Source organism: Aegilops tauschii, chromosome 1 (assembly GCF_002575655.3).
Source record: "Aegilops tauschii subsp. strangulata cultivar AL8/78 chromosome 1, Aet v6.0, whole genome shotgun sequence".
Taxonomy (NCBI): domain Eukaryota; kingdom Viridiplantae; phylum Streptophyta; class Magnoliopsida; order Poales; family Poaceae; genus Aegilops; species Aegilops tauschii.
In genome coordinates, this window is record NC_053035.3 from 1,974,755 (window position 1) to 1,991,171 (window position 16,417).

A 16,417-nucleotide genomic window follows, 5' to 3' on the forward strand; every position below is an offset into this window, starting at 1 on the left:
GGTGGTCTCGTTTGGTTCGGCCGGCCTCGCAGCGTCTGCGGTGGAGTGACGACGGTGGTGTCCTCGTGACTATGGTGGTGCAGGTTGGTGGGCGGTTGGCGTGGTGGAGCCGCCGGTTGATCCCGGGGTGTGGGTATGAGGGGTAGGGCGAAATCCCTCTCGGGTCCGCCCGGCACTGACGCGGTGACGCCTGCGGGCTCCATCAACCTTCTTGAAGGGCGTCGGGAGTACCTCTTGCCCGCTTCCCTCCGTGTACCGGGAGAAATCCTAGGATTCATCCGGGCAGTAGCGTCATCATCGTCGCAGTCCTTCTTGAAGGTGTTGCTTGGTTCGCGGCGACTCGATGGCATTGGAGCGTGGTGGATGTTTCCGGTGGGCGCAGCGGTTGCGGGATGCTTCAGCTTTCGTTCATTCGGTGCTGCCGGCATTTCTTTCTCTTGCTTTTCTCTTGTTTTTCTTTTGGGCTTGATTGTGTTGTTTGCCCCAGCATCGAACTTCTGGCTGTATCGGGTGGTTGCTATATTAATATAGCGGGGCGCAAGCCTTTTTCGGTATTCTATTAGGTTACTTGAAGATCAATCCTAGCCTAACCAAGTCCTGTAATCTCTAGGCCTTTGAGCCCTATATTATCACGCACGCGTCCCTGCTCATAGCATATGCTTTAGCCTAGTTTTCTACATGGTATACAGAGCCTGGCTCTTCCATTGCATCTAGATGTCTTCGTCATCTTTTTCCGCCATGGCCACGCCCTCCCTCGCTTCCCTCGGCCACACCATCACGGAGAAACTGAATCGAGAAAATTTTCTCGTCTGGAGGGCGCAGGTGTTGCCACATATCCGTGCGGTGGGCATGATGGGTTTCCTCGATGGCTCTGTCCAGGAACCCGCCCCTGAGATCCGCATGGAGAGGGAGGTCTCCGGCGGCAAGAAGGAAGTCACCTTCGCCATCAACCCAGCTCATGCCGTGTGGGTTACCCAGGACCAGCAGGTGCTCTCATTTTTGATTGCATCTCTCTCTCGTGAAGTGCTCCTGCAGGTCAGCAACTGCACGACGGCCGCCGCCACCTGGAGTGCTCTCCTTCAGAGCTTCTCCTCGCAATCCCGCGCCCACATCATCCAGCTCCGGGATCAGATCGGCCACACCAAGAAGGGAGATCTTTCAGCAGCCGCCTACTTCACCAAGATGAAGGGGATCGCCGACGAGCTTGCAGTCGCCGGGAGGCCCCTTGATGAAGATGAGGTCGTCTCCCACATCATCCAGGGCCTCATGCACGAGCCGGAATACAGCGGTTCGTGTCCACCGTCTCCACGCGCACCATCACCGACCAGCCCATCGGCCTAGGCGAGTTGTTCTCGTTGTTGCTTGCGGCTGAGTCGCGCATCGCCGCGCAGACCTCCGCTTACTCCGCTAACCTTGCTGCAAAGGGCGGATGTCGTGGCAAGTCCAGCCAGGGTGGCTCCCGTGGTGGTGGGAACAGTGGCTCCCGTGGCTACAACAACAACAACACGGGCGCCCGCTTCTTTGACAACTACTCTGGTAGCGGCGGTTCTGGTGGAGCACCTCGCCAGGGTGGTGACCGCGGTGACCGTGGTGACCATGAGAAGTGCCAAATCTGCAAGTATGAAGGGCATGGTGCATGGCGCTGCAAGAAGCGCTACGACCGCAACTTCAACAACAACATGCGTAACCCCGCGGGTGGTGGAGGTGTTGGTGGCGGCGGTGGAAACCATCTGCCAACGTTGTCCACTCCAATGGAGTTGATACCAACTGGTATCTTGACTCCGGCGCAACCAACCACGTGACCGGTGAGCTGGAGAAGCTTGCGGTTCATGATCGCTACACCAGTTCGGTGTAAATCCACACCGCAAGTGGTCAAGGTATGGACACTGCACATGTCAGTCATTCAGTTCTATCTACTCCTCATGGCTCCTTAGATCTAAAGAACATACTGCATTCTCCTCAAGCCAAAAGCTTACTTTCTGCCTATCAACTCATCAAAGATAATCATGCTTTTCCTGAGGTTTACCCTGAAACTTTTTTTGTTAAGGATCGGGCCACTCGGAGGATCATTCTTCGAAACGAGAGTAGGGGTGGTTTGTTTCCTGTTTTTGGTCATCAAGATGCTCCTCCTCAACAAGTTCTTAGCGTGATCAAGCCATCTACCTCACGGTGGCACAAGTGCTTAGGACATCCTGCATTACCGGTGGTTTAGAAAATTCTTCGAGATTTTAGTCTTCCCATGTCGAATAAACAAGACCATATGTTGGTCTATGATGCTTGTCAGATGGCCAAGAGCCATCAACTTCCCTATCCTACGTCTTTTAGTGAGTCAAAGGCTCCTTTAGAGCTTGTTTTCTCGGATGTGTGGGGTCCTGGACCCGTCTCCGTAGGCAGACAAAAATACTATGTGAGCTTTATTGATGATTTTAGCAAGTTTAGTTGGATTTATTTGCTCAAAAATAAGTCTGACGTGTTTGAGAAATTTCACCTTTTTCAACAACATGTTGAACGTCTATTTGATCGAAAAATTCTTGCTATGCAAACGGATTGGGGGGGGGGGGGTGTTGAATACCAAAAACTCAAATCTTTTTTTGAGCGCATTGGCATCACCCATTATGTCTCATGCCCTCATGCTCACCAACAGAATGGATCCGCAGAACTGAAGCACCGACATATTGTGGAAGTTGGATCTTCACACATAGGTCCAGCAGCGCAAGCTAGAACACTGATCTTGTTTGAGTTTGAATGTCGGCGTGCTGAAGCTGCTGCCTGAATGTCCGATCTCCCTCGCGGAGCCAGTCCACCCCAGAGCATTGTCGCGCCATAATCTCCTCCCTCTCGAAGAGCTCACAAAGCTGGTGTTTGGTTGAGCGCTCCTCATGGAGGGTGGGACTGGAAGAAGGGGTAGAACAGAGGCCATGGAGTTGCCGCTCCAGGGTGCGAATATGCCGTTGAACTTAGCCAAAGGATTCATGACACCATGTCTTTAGAGAAGCAGCAACACGGCTGAGCTTGGACCAAGTTGATTGCCATGACATCGCTCCGGTCCTCCCTCCTCCCATGTCTTCTTGAAGATGGGCCAGTAATCAGCCGCTCGAAGCCACATAGCCTCCAATTTGAAACCGTGCTGCACAGGTTGAGGAGCCCCACCAGTCGCACTTCCTTGAAGCTTGATGAACAATGCATAATGGTCAGAGGATGTGGTAATCACATTCTCCACCCAAACATCTTGGAAGAGGTTGGTGAAGCAGCTGTTTGCCACTTCACGATCTAGACGAGCTTTGGCATGCCAATCCGGGCCTTGACTGTTGGACCAAGTAAACTTAGGACCAGAATAGCCCAAGTCTATAATAGCCCAGAATCAGCCATATACTGCTGGAAAGTGAGTTTGTTCGATCATGGAGCCCTTGGTGCTCATCATGACAAAGCACTTAGTTGAAGTCGCCACAGCAGATCCATGGACCCTCCCACTGGGCCTGCATAAAACGAAGAAAGTCCCAAAAGTTTGCGTGACGTTCTCTTTTGGTTCTCCATGAACAAAGGTAGCTCTCCAGGTAGTTCCAGTCTCTAGCATAACATGAACATCAATACATCTGTTTTTGAAAGCCTTCACAGAGGCGGACACTGAAGAAGACCAAAACATCAAAATATAGACACAGTAAAAAACACTTGAAATATTTCCTGCTGATATTTCCTCTTTATTCCAGGAGGGCAGGATTCCGAACTACATGATGCAAGAATATGAACGCGCACTTGGTATGGCACCAAATCCTGTCAAGGCATTGCATTCAGTTTAAGTGAATAATTGTGTCTATTATTTCGTAGTTTTTATAAGTGTGGTAGATATATAGTAAATTTCTGATTAAGATGCCGTAAATGCTTGGATTGTAAACTGTCATAGAAAAATATCGCAAATTTCTGTATAAAATGTTGTAAAACTAGGGTTTTGTAGATGCTGGAATGAATTGTTATAGAATTCAAAAATGATTATCGGTGAGAACTTTGATATTTTGAAAACAGTAGAGATAGGGTAGATATCGAAAGATACAACTTGATTCATTTGTACGGGGGCTATCTAATGCGTTGTTTGGTGGGTGCAGGTGTTGGGGAGTTGTCCATAGAGGAATAACGAGAGCTGAGGTGGATGTGCTGCCCAGGAAACGATGCTGCTGGCCAGCATACAGGGTAGGGGATGTAGTGAAGTCGTCCATGGAGTTTCTATTCCTCGCCGGCATAGGTTGAAACCTTCTTTGCGCCACCGAGTCGAGATTTCTTAAATGCTCTGGTTATTATTCAGTTATCCCTTCCATCATCATATTGATTTCCTTTCCAACCAGTTGTAGCGGCAACTATATAGACCTATCATTTGCGCAATCAAACACATGAGATTCAGTTCTGTCTTGTATTATTTAAATAAAGAAACGGTGGATTAGGAGGTGACCTGTGACGATTTGCGATAAAATTGTAACTTTCTCTTCAGTTTACTTTTTGGAATTGTTGACTGAACTCATGTCTACATATGTACTCCCTCCGACCCATAGTACTTCAAATGATGTCTGTAGTGGAATTTATTGTTCACTCACCAGCAGTCACAACCAATATTTTATTTGCTGAGTGGAATAACGTGGTTATTGTCTTTAACCACAATTATGGGTCCCCGGGGTAAATGAGCTTACCGGATTAGCCTTATGGATTTTTGCTTATATATGTTTCAGCAAGTTGGTTCAAACGAATGATGGACTACGTACAAGGTAGATGTTTGCGCAGATGAGTTTCTTACGTTGATGGATTTCTGCCTATGCATGTTTTCAGCAACTTGGTTCGATTGGAGGGACAAGATCCTCTGAAAACATTTCACTGCTGAAACAAAAGCTGAAACAAATGAGGTGCAAAACTGTTTATCAACCCTTAAAATAGAGACAATGGTCGTCCAAATGCCCCGTCGGGACCTGCGGGAAGGCACCTCCTGGCCGCGCGCGTCTCTGCCATCCGCGCGCATTCGGCCGCCACCTACGAGCAATGCACGCGTGGGGGCTCGTTGCCAGCACCTTGGCCCTCGGCTCTGTTGTCCACTCTGCCGCCGTGAGCTGCCCTGCTCTTCCTTTCAACTGCAGTGCTTCACATCACATGTACGCCAAATGTGTCATCACGGGGTGTGCTCGTCGGGTGTTTGACGGAATGCCGTCGTATAACAAAACCTGCCTGCAGACATATAAGCCAGTGCTTTGGCTTGGAGCGAGGATGCCTTTTCACTGATAGCCATCTTGATTGGATCCGTTACCTCCAGATTGAACATGGGAATTCACAAACGCACACTGCCGTCTTCTTTCCAAGCCGCATGGTAATTACTATTCCCTCCGTCCCAAAATAAGTGTCTCGACTTTGTACTAACTTTAATACAAAGTTATACTAAGTTTGAGACACTTATTTTGGGACGGAGGGAGTACAATGCAAATCAGCTCTTGTTTCAGGGGTGGTAAGAGAAGCCCTGCTGTGGTGATTTCAGTTGTGAGTGTCAAAGGCTGCAGTTACGGCCACCATTCCTTTGTCTTGTTTTTAGAGGAAAATTCGTACGCCCGACTTTATAAATAAAGCCACACGGCGGAGTAACACCCGGTATGAAGAAAAGAACAGATAGTAGCGAACCACGAAAGCCAACAACCGGTGGCACGTAGGCCAGAAAGCAGAAGGCTCGCAGGCCAGCAACATACACTAGTAGAAAACAGGGCTTTGGTCCTAACCAGATCAGAGATTTAGACCCGGTCGAGTTATGAACCGATACTAATGGGTGCATCAGTCCCAGTTTGAGAGGTCAGGATGCCGGCCGGGCCTCGGCAGACACTAGTCCCGGTTAGTCTGACCCCTTTAGTCCCGGTTGTAGACACGAACCGGGACTAAAGGTCCCCACTACTCGCGCGGCCCCTTTAGTCCCGTTTGATGGCTGGAACTGGGACTAAAGGTCAGTCTTCTGTCCCGGTTCTAGCCACCAACCGTGACTAAAGAGATGCACACACACACACACACATATATATATATATATATATATATATATATATATATATATATATATATATATATATATATAGGGAAAAGCAAACTTATGAAGCTTCTCTAGAGGGGTTGCAATCACAGACGCTCGTCTGTGTTGGGATCTGCACCCTCATCTTTCCCTCTTTGCATTTTCCAGCTTTTAGATGGTCGATGGATATATATAAATATATATATATATATATATATATATATATATATATATATATATATATATATATATATGATTATTAGCTAGTATTGTTGTTGGTGATGATATGAAATGCAAGAGTTTTTATATTAATATGATGATGATGAGTTAATTATTATATAATTTGTGAAAGGGAAAATAAATGGAAAACAATCTCTAAATTAAATGGAAAACACAAAATTAAAGGGAAATTAAATAAGAAAACCAAAAGCCCCCAAAACTTTTAGTACCGGTTGGTGTTACCAACCGGTACTAAAGGGCTCACCGCCCCCGGCGCTGGCACGTGCCATGTGGTTGCCCTTTTGCGGCGGTTCGTGCAGAACCGGTACTAGGGGGGGGGGCTTACCGGCACTAAAGGGCCTTACGAACTGGTGCTATAGCCTGGTTCTGCACTTGTGTACCGGTTCGTGGCATGAACCGGTACTAAAGGTGCTGGAGGGGCCCTAGTCTGACAACATCCTGCCACCACTCTCTTTAGTACCGGTTCGTGGCACGAACCGGTGCTAAAGGTTTGCCACGAACCGGTACTTCTGAGAGCGGCCGGCCTAGCCGTTGGAACCGGCACTAATGGTCATATTAGTGTCGGCTCAAATACAAACCGGGACTAATGAGTTGAACATTAGACCCTTTTTCTACTAGTGAAGGTGGGGGCAGGTGAGGGGATGCGGAAAAGAAGTTGGTGGCCAGGGGCGTGATGGCTTCGGGATAGGAGGGAAGGACACTGGGGACCGCATCCAGCGTTTGATTTGCTGGATGGTCGCGTCTGTTGCTCTAAGTGGAGGGCTTTCCTTTTCTAGGAGGCGGGGGGGGGGGGGGGGGGCGATTCTTTCCAATTCTGATGGCCGCTCGGGAGACTGTATGTATAAATGTATTCACTTTAAACTATAATCCATTTGATCATTAAAATTATCTCAGATATTTATATCACCTAGGTATTTCAAAGCATTTGTATCTTTTTTTGTTATAAGATTCACGCGTACGGCAGTAGTGTCTCGTGCAATACTTACGTACTAAACATGACACTTGTTTATGATACGGATTTGCTAAAACTCATTCGAATGAGAAACAAATTGGTCTCATTCAGTTTTCTGACCGTCCGATCCACCCGCGCCACGATTCGTGTTTCGTCCTGGGAGGCGAGCTGTTTTGTTTGTTGGGCCGGAAGCGACACGGGGGAGCGAGTTGTTTTGTTGCGGGCTGGGCCTCCGCATTTTGTTTTGGGCCGTGCTTTAGAATGTGAACGGTCTAACCCTAATAAAGGTCGACCCGTGCTGCTGTTGTCACTCTCCTCGCCTCTGTTCCCCTTCCCATCGGCTGTTTTCTTCCCATCGGTTTGTTCCCCTTCACATTTGATTTTCAATCCAAGCGCGGAACGACTTGGTGGGCTTCTGGCCAGAGAGATGGCAGGGGAGGCCGGCGGAGTGAGTGTTCAACTCCTTTTCTTGTCCTTTTTTAGATTCGTTTTTTGCATTCTAGGGTTTGTTCCTCTTTTTTTTGTTTGTTTTGAGGTAGTTCATCATTAACCTGGGGGCGGGGGGGGGGGGGGGGGTGGTGTTTTATGTGAGCGAACTACGTTAAGATGAATGTTTTTGAGTGTGGAATGCACATGTTTTTTTAGAGTGAAATAAAATGTTTTTTGATTGTGCCCCTAGGTACAGATCCTGCCCTGTATGTAGTTGTGCATCTATGTATAGCTGCTGAATAGTAGTCAGATTAGATTCAGAGCCTGCTGTTATTTTTGAATAGTATCTATATGCTCATCTTTTTTAGATCCCCTGTTTGTGGAACTGTATGTAGCAGATAGCACACAGATTGTAGCCTCTTCTGCTTATCTATGATACAGATTGTCCCTAGCTAATAATGACATGACTTTGTTTTTGTGATGAAAATCTCTTATGTGTGCATCAAGTCGTCCATTTTCTTTTGTGTTAATTGCCTGCTCTGGTTCTGCTTCATTTTCAGTAGCTGCCTTCCACTCTGTTTGTTGGTTGCTGGTATTGCTTGTTCTGATTTCGCATCATTTCCATGTGTTTCTGAACGAGCTCCTGATGTGTCCACTTTGTTAGTTGATTGCTTATACATTCCTTGACTTCTATATTATTAAGGTGTCTCTCAAAACAGGGCTGTATCTGTTTTATGAGTTGTGCTCGAATTTAGGGGCGCATATATGATTATGGCTTCTCTTAAGTTTATTCATCAAAGTCTCTTTACTTTATATGTTCGCTGTGTAGAATCGATAACTTTGACTAGTTGCAGCTTTGCTTGTGATCTGCCTGAACCTATGATACAGATGGTTCCCTAGCTAATAATATGACGATCAAATTTCCCTAAGCATTCATGCATCCCATATCACCATGGCTGTTGTTTGAGTAGATCTATTTTCATTTTGTGAACCAAATCACAGCTCCCACCTTGTTGGTTGATCCCTGATAAACTTCTTGGCTAGAGGTGCCTTCCGTGTTGGACCCTTGGTATAGTTTCTGGACGAGCATGGTGCTTGTTGACTGTCCACTTTTGTTAGTTGAGTGATGACAACTTTTTTTACTAGACTTCCCTGAAATGGTTTACATCCTGAAGTCTGGAGCATCTGCATTCTGACTTGAGTTTTGCTGATGGCTTTTGTCCGAGTCTGAACAACAGTTTTTCTGACTTTGATATATTTGCTGTTCATAATTGATGCTAGAAGGATTGGTAGGACTTTAGAAGCAGCAACTCTTTACAGTTTTTAGTTTTGCAAGAATGTTTTGTGAAATCAAAGTTCAGCACTTTTTTAGTTGATTCTTCTGACTTGATACATTCCTTGACTCAGTAAAATAGTCTCTGCAACGGGGGTGCCTGATGAACTTTAGAGCATATGTATTGTTAATTTTGCTCCTGAACTTTCGGAGCGACCGGATGTATGATTAATGTTTCGCGTAGCATAGTTTGAATGAACAACAGCTCCTCTTACCTGATAGTATCGCTGTTCAGAATTGATGCTTTCAGAGGTAGTAACTCACTACAGTTCCGTTATGCAAGACTGTTTTGAGAGATGGAAGGACAGCACCATACCAATATTTAGAAGGCCTTTCCTCTTAATGACAGTGTATTTAGAGTCGGAAGATCACAGTAATTCTGCTCCTCCAGGAGAGTAAACTTTGTAATTAACAATGTATAGGAATATCCCAGTTAACAAATTTCTTCCCATCGGGTAGCTTGCCTCACCTCACCTTTAGTCGCATAGTTGTTGCCGACGGAAGCCTTTTTGGATAATGGATTCTAACAGTCCTTGTGTCCCCAATAGAATGTAGCCTATTTTTGTTCTTTTGGTTATTTGTAGTTGCAGGCACTGTTGTTATCCCGATGCTACTTTTTTGTTTGTGCATATGGTTGTTCTACTCAGCTATCATGCCTTTGAAAACACTAGCGATGACTTTTTTTATTTTTCAATTTTCTAGGGGAATTTGTGCTTTGGGTTTATTGGTAAACAGCGTCAGATCAAGTCTCTCATTATTTAGGTTTGTTTCTCCATTTATTCATGAATTTTTTTGAGCACCCGATTGCTAAGCCACTTTTCAAGTTATTGTTGTAGTGGAGTGGCCCATATTTTAGCTTGTGGTCTGCTCACTTCCATTTAATTTTCCCCCTAAAATAATAAAAAGCTTTGGTTTGCTCTCAGCTAAACATAAGTTCATATTACTTTTGTGTTTGACTCATATTGTTGGAGTTGCATGTTTCTTTGAAAGCTTTTAGTTCGGTGACGCCCAGAGCAAGAGGGGAATGTATGTTTTTTTCTCATGAACAAGCCTTTTGCATTAATAAGTGGAGATAGCAAAGTAAATTGTAGAGCTTTTCCAAATTTGTTTGACTAAAAGAAAACTGTTTTCTTTTTTGTTCTCAGGTTTTGTCTTGTGAGCTATGTGGGAACTTTTGCCATGGCGGTGCTGACAACAACTTCAAGATCGACATTCGTGATGAGTTCCTGTCTAAAGCGGTATGAGTTGTACTAGATTCAGTTCATTGGTTACGCTGTCAGATCATCGATTGTTTCTTCTTCAGAATAGTTTGGTTGATTACATTATTACTAGTTCTGTAGTATCATAGTATTTTAATGATTGATTATGTCCAAAATAATCAGTTTTTTTGGGGGGGGGGGGGGGGAGACAATCAGTTAGTAGTTCGCACCTTAATGTACTTTGTTATTTTGTTTCCTAGTTCAGCCGCAGTGTATCAATCAAGTGGTGCAGCATTTTCGCATGTTTTATACCCTGATTGTACAAGTCATGGTCAGAATGCTTGTGTATTTTGCCATGGATGGTCGCGCTCTTTTTGTATTCAGACATGTGTTTTTTTATGTTGTGTACAGTTTCCTAATTATATTTTTCCTTTCTTTTTTTTTACTTTTTTGTAGACTGTCCCATGCAATGCAAGAGTCTACGTCAATGGTGTTACCGGGGACTACATGCGTTTTGAAGCCCATGGACGCAAGTACTCTGTCGACATTGTGAAGGGGGCACACAGGACCAGGATCAAGGGGAGTGGCTGGAAGAAATTCACTTCTGACTTTTCTCTTCAGAAGGGTGTTGTGGTCATTTTTGACTTGGACAGGCGTCCCCGCCAGGCATATGTTGTCGCTCAAAGTGTTGACTTGCACACAGTTGAAGGAAGCATTTTTCAGACGGGGATGCTGATGAATGAGATGATAGATGGAGACATCTCAGATGTGGACGAATACGGTGGCAGCATAAAGATTGAGTATACAAGGGGTCTAACTCTGAATGATGCACAACAGGACATTCATGAGCTGGTGCTCAGCTTCAAGTCCAAGTTTTTAGGAGTGTCTTTTGTACACTGTCTTACTACAACCGACACTCAAGTTGGACAAATGGTATGTTTTGTTGTTTCTTTTTTTTAATACTTGCTTTTTGTGTTTACTTTATTTTGTTTATATGCATTCATTATTTTCTTAAATGCATGCAGTTTTTGTTGCGTTGCTTCAAGCTTTTTTATTTTCATGTTTTTTGTTTTCTGTTCTTTGTTGTGGATACAGAAAGTGCCAGAGAGGGTTGCTACAAGCTTGAACATCCCTAAAGAAGGGTTGGCTGCTGTTCGTCTAAGCAGTGGGGAGGCAAAGACTCGTGTTGAATACAGCACGTCTACTGATGGACGTATAGCTTTCAACAAAAAGCAGTGGAGGCGTTTCCTTTCAAAGACTACCCTGGAAATCAATGACTGCAGCTTCATGTTCTTCAAGCCCAGCAGCAAGTCTTGCATGAATGTTACTGTTGTCGTCATCAAGCTTTAAGTTTCACTTTCTTTTTCGAGAAGCTATGTTCCTAGTTATGTAGTATGCTGATGCAAAACATCGCTGCGGTCTTTTGTTTATGCGGTTGACAAGAACCAAGTAACCCCCCCGGCTCGTCGTTTGCGATGTTTATTATCTATGTGTGTTTCAAAACTATGTGGAATATGTGTTTCTCGTAATGATAAGTGATGTTATATATTTTTCATCAGTATGTTTCTTTAGGAGTAAAGGCGTTTACGTTTTTTTAATGTTTTCCTGTTATGATTTGTAACGATAAACACCCTTTGCCTGTCTGCACTATACATGCAATTTTGTTTGCCCAGATCCTTTTTAGTAACAAAAATATTGTTTTCTCATAGATGCCTTATTTTTTGCAAGTAGTCATCTTTGAAAATCGTAGGTCTAAGAGAGTGCGGTCAAGGCCGTAGTTGAAAGTCTACCATCTACTCACAATTTAGGGAGAGGGAGGGTGGGCGACTATGTGTTTTGTATGAGCTTGTTATTTGAAGATTGTTCTTGAACATACCGAGTTTGCAACTCAGCCATCAACTAGCAGAGTGCGTGTCTTGTTGAAGGTCCCCAGTTGTATGCGATCCATCAACTCACAACAAGGCGGAGTGTGTGTTGTTGATGGTCCCCAGTTGCAAGCCCACCATCAAATAGGAACTAGGAGGGGGATGGGGGAGTGTTTGTGTTTTCTCGAGGGGCCCCATTTTTTTGCTTGTCGATAATTGAGGCGCAACTAGGTGTGTGCGTGTGTGTCTTGTTGGTCTCCCCAGTCGTGTGTGTGGGTCCCCAGTTGCAAGTTACTCATCGACTCGTAACTAGGGGGGGTGTGTGTTTTATCCATGGCCCCCAGTTGCAAGTTGAGATCGACTCGCAACTAGGGTGTGTGTGTGTGTGTTTTTTCATGGATCCCTAGTTGCATGTCAATAATTGACTCGCAACTAGAAGTGTGTGCGTGTGTTTGTGTTTTTTCAAGGGCCCCCAGCTGCATCTCAACGACCGACTTGTAACTAGGGTGTGTATGTGCGTGTGTCGAGGACCCCTAGTTGCAAGTTATACATCGACTCGCAACTAGGGGGTGTGTGTGTCTTTGTGTGTTTTATTCGTGGCCCCCAAGTGTAACTGGGGCACCCAGTTGCATGTCAACCACCGACTTGTAACTAGGGGGCGTGTACGTGTGTTGAGGACCCCTAGTTGCAAGTTGCCCATGGACTCGCAACTAGGGTGTGTGTGTGGGTGGATCCCCAGTTGTAGTTACCCAATTGAATGTTGATAACCAACTTACAACCACATGTTGTGTGTGTGTGTGTCCCCAGTTGCAAGTTACCCATCGACTCGCAACTAGGTTGTGTGTGTGTGTGTGTTTTATTCGTGGCATCCAATTGCAAGTTGACATCGACTCGTAACTAGGGTGTGTGTGTGTGTGTGTGTGTGTTTGTATGCGTGTGTTTTGTCGTGGGTCCCGAGTTGCATGTCAATAACCGACTCGCAACTAGAAGTGCGTGTGTGTGTGTGTGTATTTTTGTCAAGGGGCCCCCAGTTGCATCTCAACCACCGACTTGTAACTAGGGGGTGTGTGTGTTTGTTGAGGACCCCTAGTTGCAAGTTGCTCATCGACTCGCAACTAAGGGATGTGTGTGTGTGTGTGTTTTTTGTCGTGGGTCCCTAGTTGCATGTCAATAATCGACTCGCAACTAGAAATGTGTGCGTGTGTGTGTCTTTTTTGTCAAGGGGGCCCCATTTGCATCTCAACAACCGACTTTGTAACTAGGAGGGTGTGTGCGTGTGTCGAGGACCCCTAGTTGGAAGTTGCCCATCCGACTCGCAACCAGGGGGATGTGTGTGTGTGTCTTTTTGTCAAGGGTCCCCAAACGCATGTTGACCATCAAACTCACAACTAGGGGGGGTTGTTTGTTGAGGACCCCTAGTTGCAAGTTGCCCATCGACTCGCAACTAGGGGTATGTGTGTCTTTTTGTTGAGGGTCACCAGTTGCATGTCAAGCATCGACTCGCAACTAGGGGGTCTGTGTTTGTTGAGGACCCCCAGTTGCAAGTTTCCCATCGACTCGCAACTAGGGAAGGGTGTGTGTGTGTCTTTTTGTTGAGGGTCTCCAGTTGCAAGTTCCCCATTTGACTCACAACTAGGGGTGTGTGTGTGTTTTGTTGAGGACCCCCAGTTGCAAGTCGCCCATCGACTCGCAACTAGGGGTGTGTGTGTGTTTTGTTGAGGACCCCCAGTTGCAAGTTGCCCATCGACTCGCAACTAGGGGGGTGTGTGTGTCTTTTTGTTTGAGGGTCTCCAGTTGCAAGTTCCCCATTGACTCGCAACTAGGGGGTGTGTGTGTGTTTTGTTGAGGACTCCCAGTTGCAAGTTGCCCATCGACTCGCAACTAGGGGTGTGTGTGTGTCTTTTTGTTGAGGGTCTCCAATTGCAAGTTCCCCATTGACTCGCAACTAGGGGGGGTGTGTGTGTTTTGTTGAGGACTCCCAGTTGCAAGTTGCCCATCGACTCGCAACTAGGGGGGTGTGTGTGTCTTTTTGTTGAGGGTCACTAGTTGCATGTCAAGCATCGACTCGCAACTAGGGGTGTGTGTGTGTCTTTTTGTTGAGGGTCACCAGTTGCATGTCAAGCATCGACTCGCAACTAGGGGGTGTGTGTGTGTTTTGTTGAGGACCCCCAGTTGCAAGTTGACCATCGACTCGCAATTAGGGGGGTGTGTGTTTGCTGAGGACCCCCAGTTGCAAGTTGACCATCGACTTGCAACTATAGAGGGTGTGTGTGTCTTTTTGTTAAGGGTCCCCAGTTGCATGTCAAGCATCAACTCGCAACTAGGGGAGTGTCTGTGTTTTGTTGAGGACCCCCAGTTGCAAGTTGCCCATCGACTCGCAACTAGGGAAGGGTGTGTGTGTGTCTTTTTGTTGAGGGTCTCCAGTTGCAAGTTCCCCATTTGACTCACAACTAGGGGTATGTGTGTGTTTTGTTGAGGACCCCTAGTTGCAAGTCGCCCATCGACTCGCAACTAGGGGTGTGTGTGTGTTTTGTTGAGGACCCCCAGTTGCAAGTTGCCCATCGACTCGCAACCAGGGGGGTGTGTGTGTCTTTTTGTTTGAGGGTTTCCAGTTGCAAGTTCCCCATTGACTCGCAACTAGGGGGTGTGTGTGTGTTTTGTTGAGGACTCCCAGTTGCAAGTTGCCCATCGACTCGCAACTAGGGGGGTGTGTGTGTCTTTTTGTTGAGGGTCACCAGTTGCATGTCAAGAATCGACTCGCAACTAGGGGTGTGTGTGTGTTTTGTTGAGGACCCCCAGTTGCAAGTTGCCCATCGACTCGCAACTAGGGGTGTGTGTGTTTCTTTTTGTTGAGGGTCACCAGTTGCATGTCAAGCATCGACTCGCAACTAGGGGGTCTCTGTGTGTTTTGTTGAGGACCCCCAGTTACAAGTTGACCATCGCCTCGCAATTAGGGGGGTGTATGTTTGCTGAGGACCCCCAGTTGCAAGTTGACCATCGACTTGCAACTATGGAGGGTGTGTGTGTCTTTTTGTTAAGGGTCCCCAGTTGCATGTCAAGCATCGACTCGCAACTAGGGGTGTGTGTGTGTGTTTTGTTGAGGACCCCCAGTTGCAAGTTGCCCATCGACTCGCAACTAGGGAAGGGTGTGTGTGTGTCTTTTTGTTGAGGGTCTCCAGTTGCAAGTTCCCCATTGACTCGCAAACTAGGGTGTGTGTGTGTGTGTTTTGTTGAGGGTCCCCAGTTGCAAGTTCCCCATCGACTCGCAACTAGGGGGGTGTGTGTTTGCTGAGGACCCCCAGTTGCAAGTTGCCCATCGACTCGCAACTAGGGAAGGGTGTGTGTGTGTCTTTTTGTTGAGGGGCTCCAGTTGCAAGTTCCCCATTTGACTCACAACTAGGGGTGTGTGTGTGTTTGGTTGAGGACTCCCAGTTGCAAGTTGCCCATCGACTCGCAACTAGGGGGGTGTGTGTGTCTTTTTGTTGAGGGTCACCAGTTGCATGTCAAGCATCGACTCACAACTAGGGGGTGTGTGGGTGTTTTGTTGAGGACCCCCAGTTGCAAGTTGCCCATCGACTCGCAACTAGGGGGGTGTGTGTGTCTTTTTGTTGAGGGTCTCGAGTTGCATGTCAAGCACCGACTCGCAACTAGGGGTGTGTGTGTGTTTTATTGAGGACCCCCAATTGCAAGTTGGCCATCGACTCGCAACTAGGGGGGTGTGTGTGTCTTTTTGTTTGAGGGTCTCCAGTTGCAATTCCCCATTGACTCGCAACTAGGGGGTGTGTGTGTGTGTTTTGTTGAGGACCCCCAGTTACAAGTTGACCATCGACTCGCAACTAGGGGTGTGTGTATGTGTTTGTTTATTCGTGGCCCCCAGTTTTCAAGTTGAACGTCGACTCATAATTAGTAGTGTGTGTGTGTGTGTGTGTGTGTGTGTGTGTTTTGTCAAGAGGTCCACAATTGCAAGTTGCCAATCGACTCGCAACTAGGGGGGTGTCTGTGTGTCTTTTTGTTGAGGGTCCCCAGTTGCAAGTTCCCCATCGACTCGCAACTAGGGGGGTGTGTGTTTGCTGAGGACCCCCAGTTGCAAGTTGTCGATGATGCAACTATGGGAGGGTGTGTGTGTCTTTTTGTTAAGGGTCCCCAGTCGCATGTTGACCATCAAACTCGCAACTAGGGAGGGTGTGTGTTTGTTGAGGACCCCTAGTTGCAAGTTGCCCATCGACTCGCAAGTAGGGGGGGTGTGTGTGTCTTTTTGTTAAGGGTCTCCAGTTGCAAGTTCCCCACTTGACTCGCAACTAGGGGTGTGTGTGTGTTTTGTTGAGGACCCCCAGTTGCAAGTTACCCATCGACTCGCAACTAGGGAAGGGTGTGTGTGTG

At 46.6% G+C, this 16,417-nt stretch overlaps 1 protein-coding gene across 2 annotated transcripts; it reads left to right on the forward strand.

The window, feature by feature from the left end:
• Window positions 1-7,532: 7,532 nt before the first annotated feature.
• On the forward strand, window positions 7,533-11,824 carry LOC120963265 (uncharacterized). Of its 2 annotated transcripts, XM_040387960.3 has the most exons (4): window positions 7,533-7,659; window positions 10,119-10,211; window positions 10,629-11,105; window positions 11,268-11,824. In XM_040387960.3, exons 1-4 carry the CDS (start codon window positions 7,639-7,641, stop codon window positions 11,520-11,522), a joined length of 846 nt encoding a protein of 281 aa, XP_040243894.1. In that variant the 5' UTR covers window positions 7,533-7,638; the 3' UTR covers window positions 11,523-11,824. The 2 variants fall into 2 exon arrangements, with proteins under 2 accessions (XP_040243894.1, XP_045084350.1); XM_045228415.1 differs by lacking the exon at window positions 10,119-10,211.
• Window positions 11,825-16,417: the final 4,593 nt, after the last annotated feature.

What these genes read in the sequence shown, in the direction of transcription:
- LOC120963265 (XM_040387960.3), top strand. Translation starts at nt 7,639, where the DNA reads ATGGCAGGGGAGGCCGGCGGA. An exon ending in TGGCAGGGGAGGCCGGCGGA is followed by an intron (nt 7,660 to 10,118) that starts GTGAGTGTTCAA and finishes TTTTGTTCTCAG; the next exon opens with GTTTTGTCTTGTGAGCTATG. An exon ending in ACACTCAAGTTGGACAAATG is followed by an intron (nt 11,106 to 11,267) that starts GTATGTTTTGTT and finishes TTGTGGATACAG; the next exon opens with AAAGTGCCAGAGAGGGTTGC.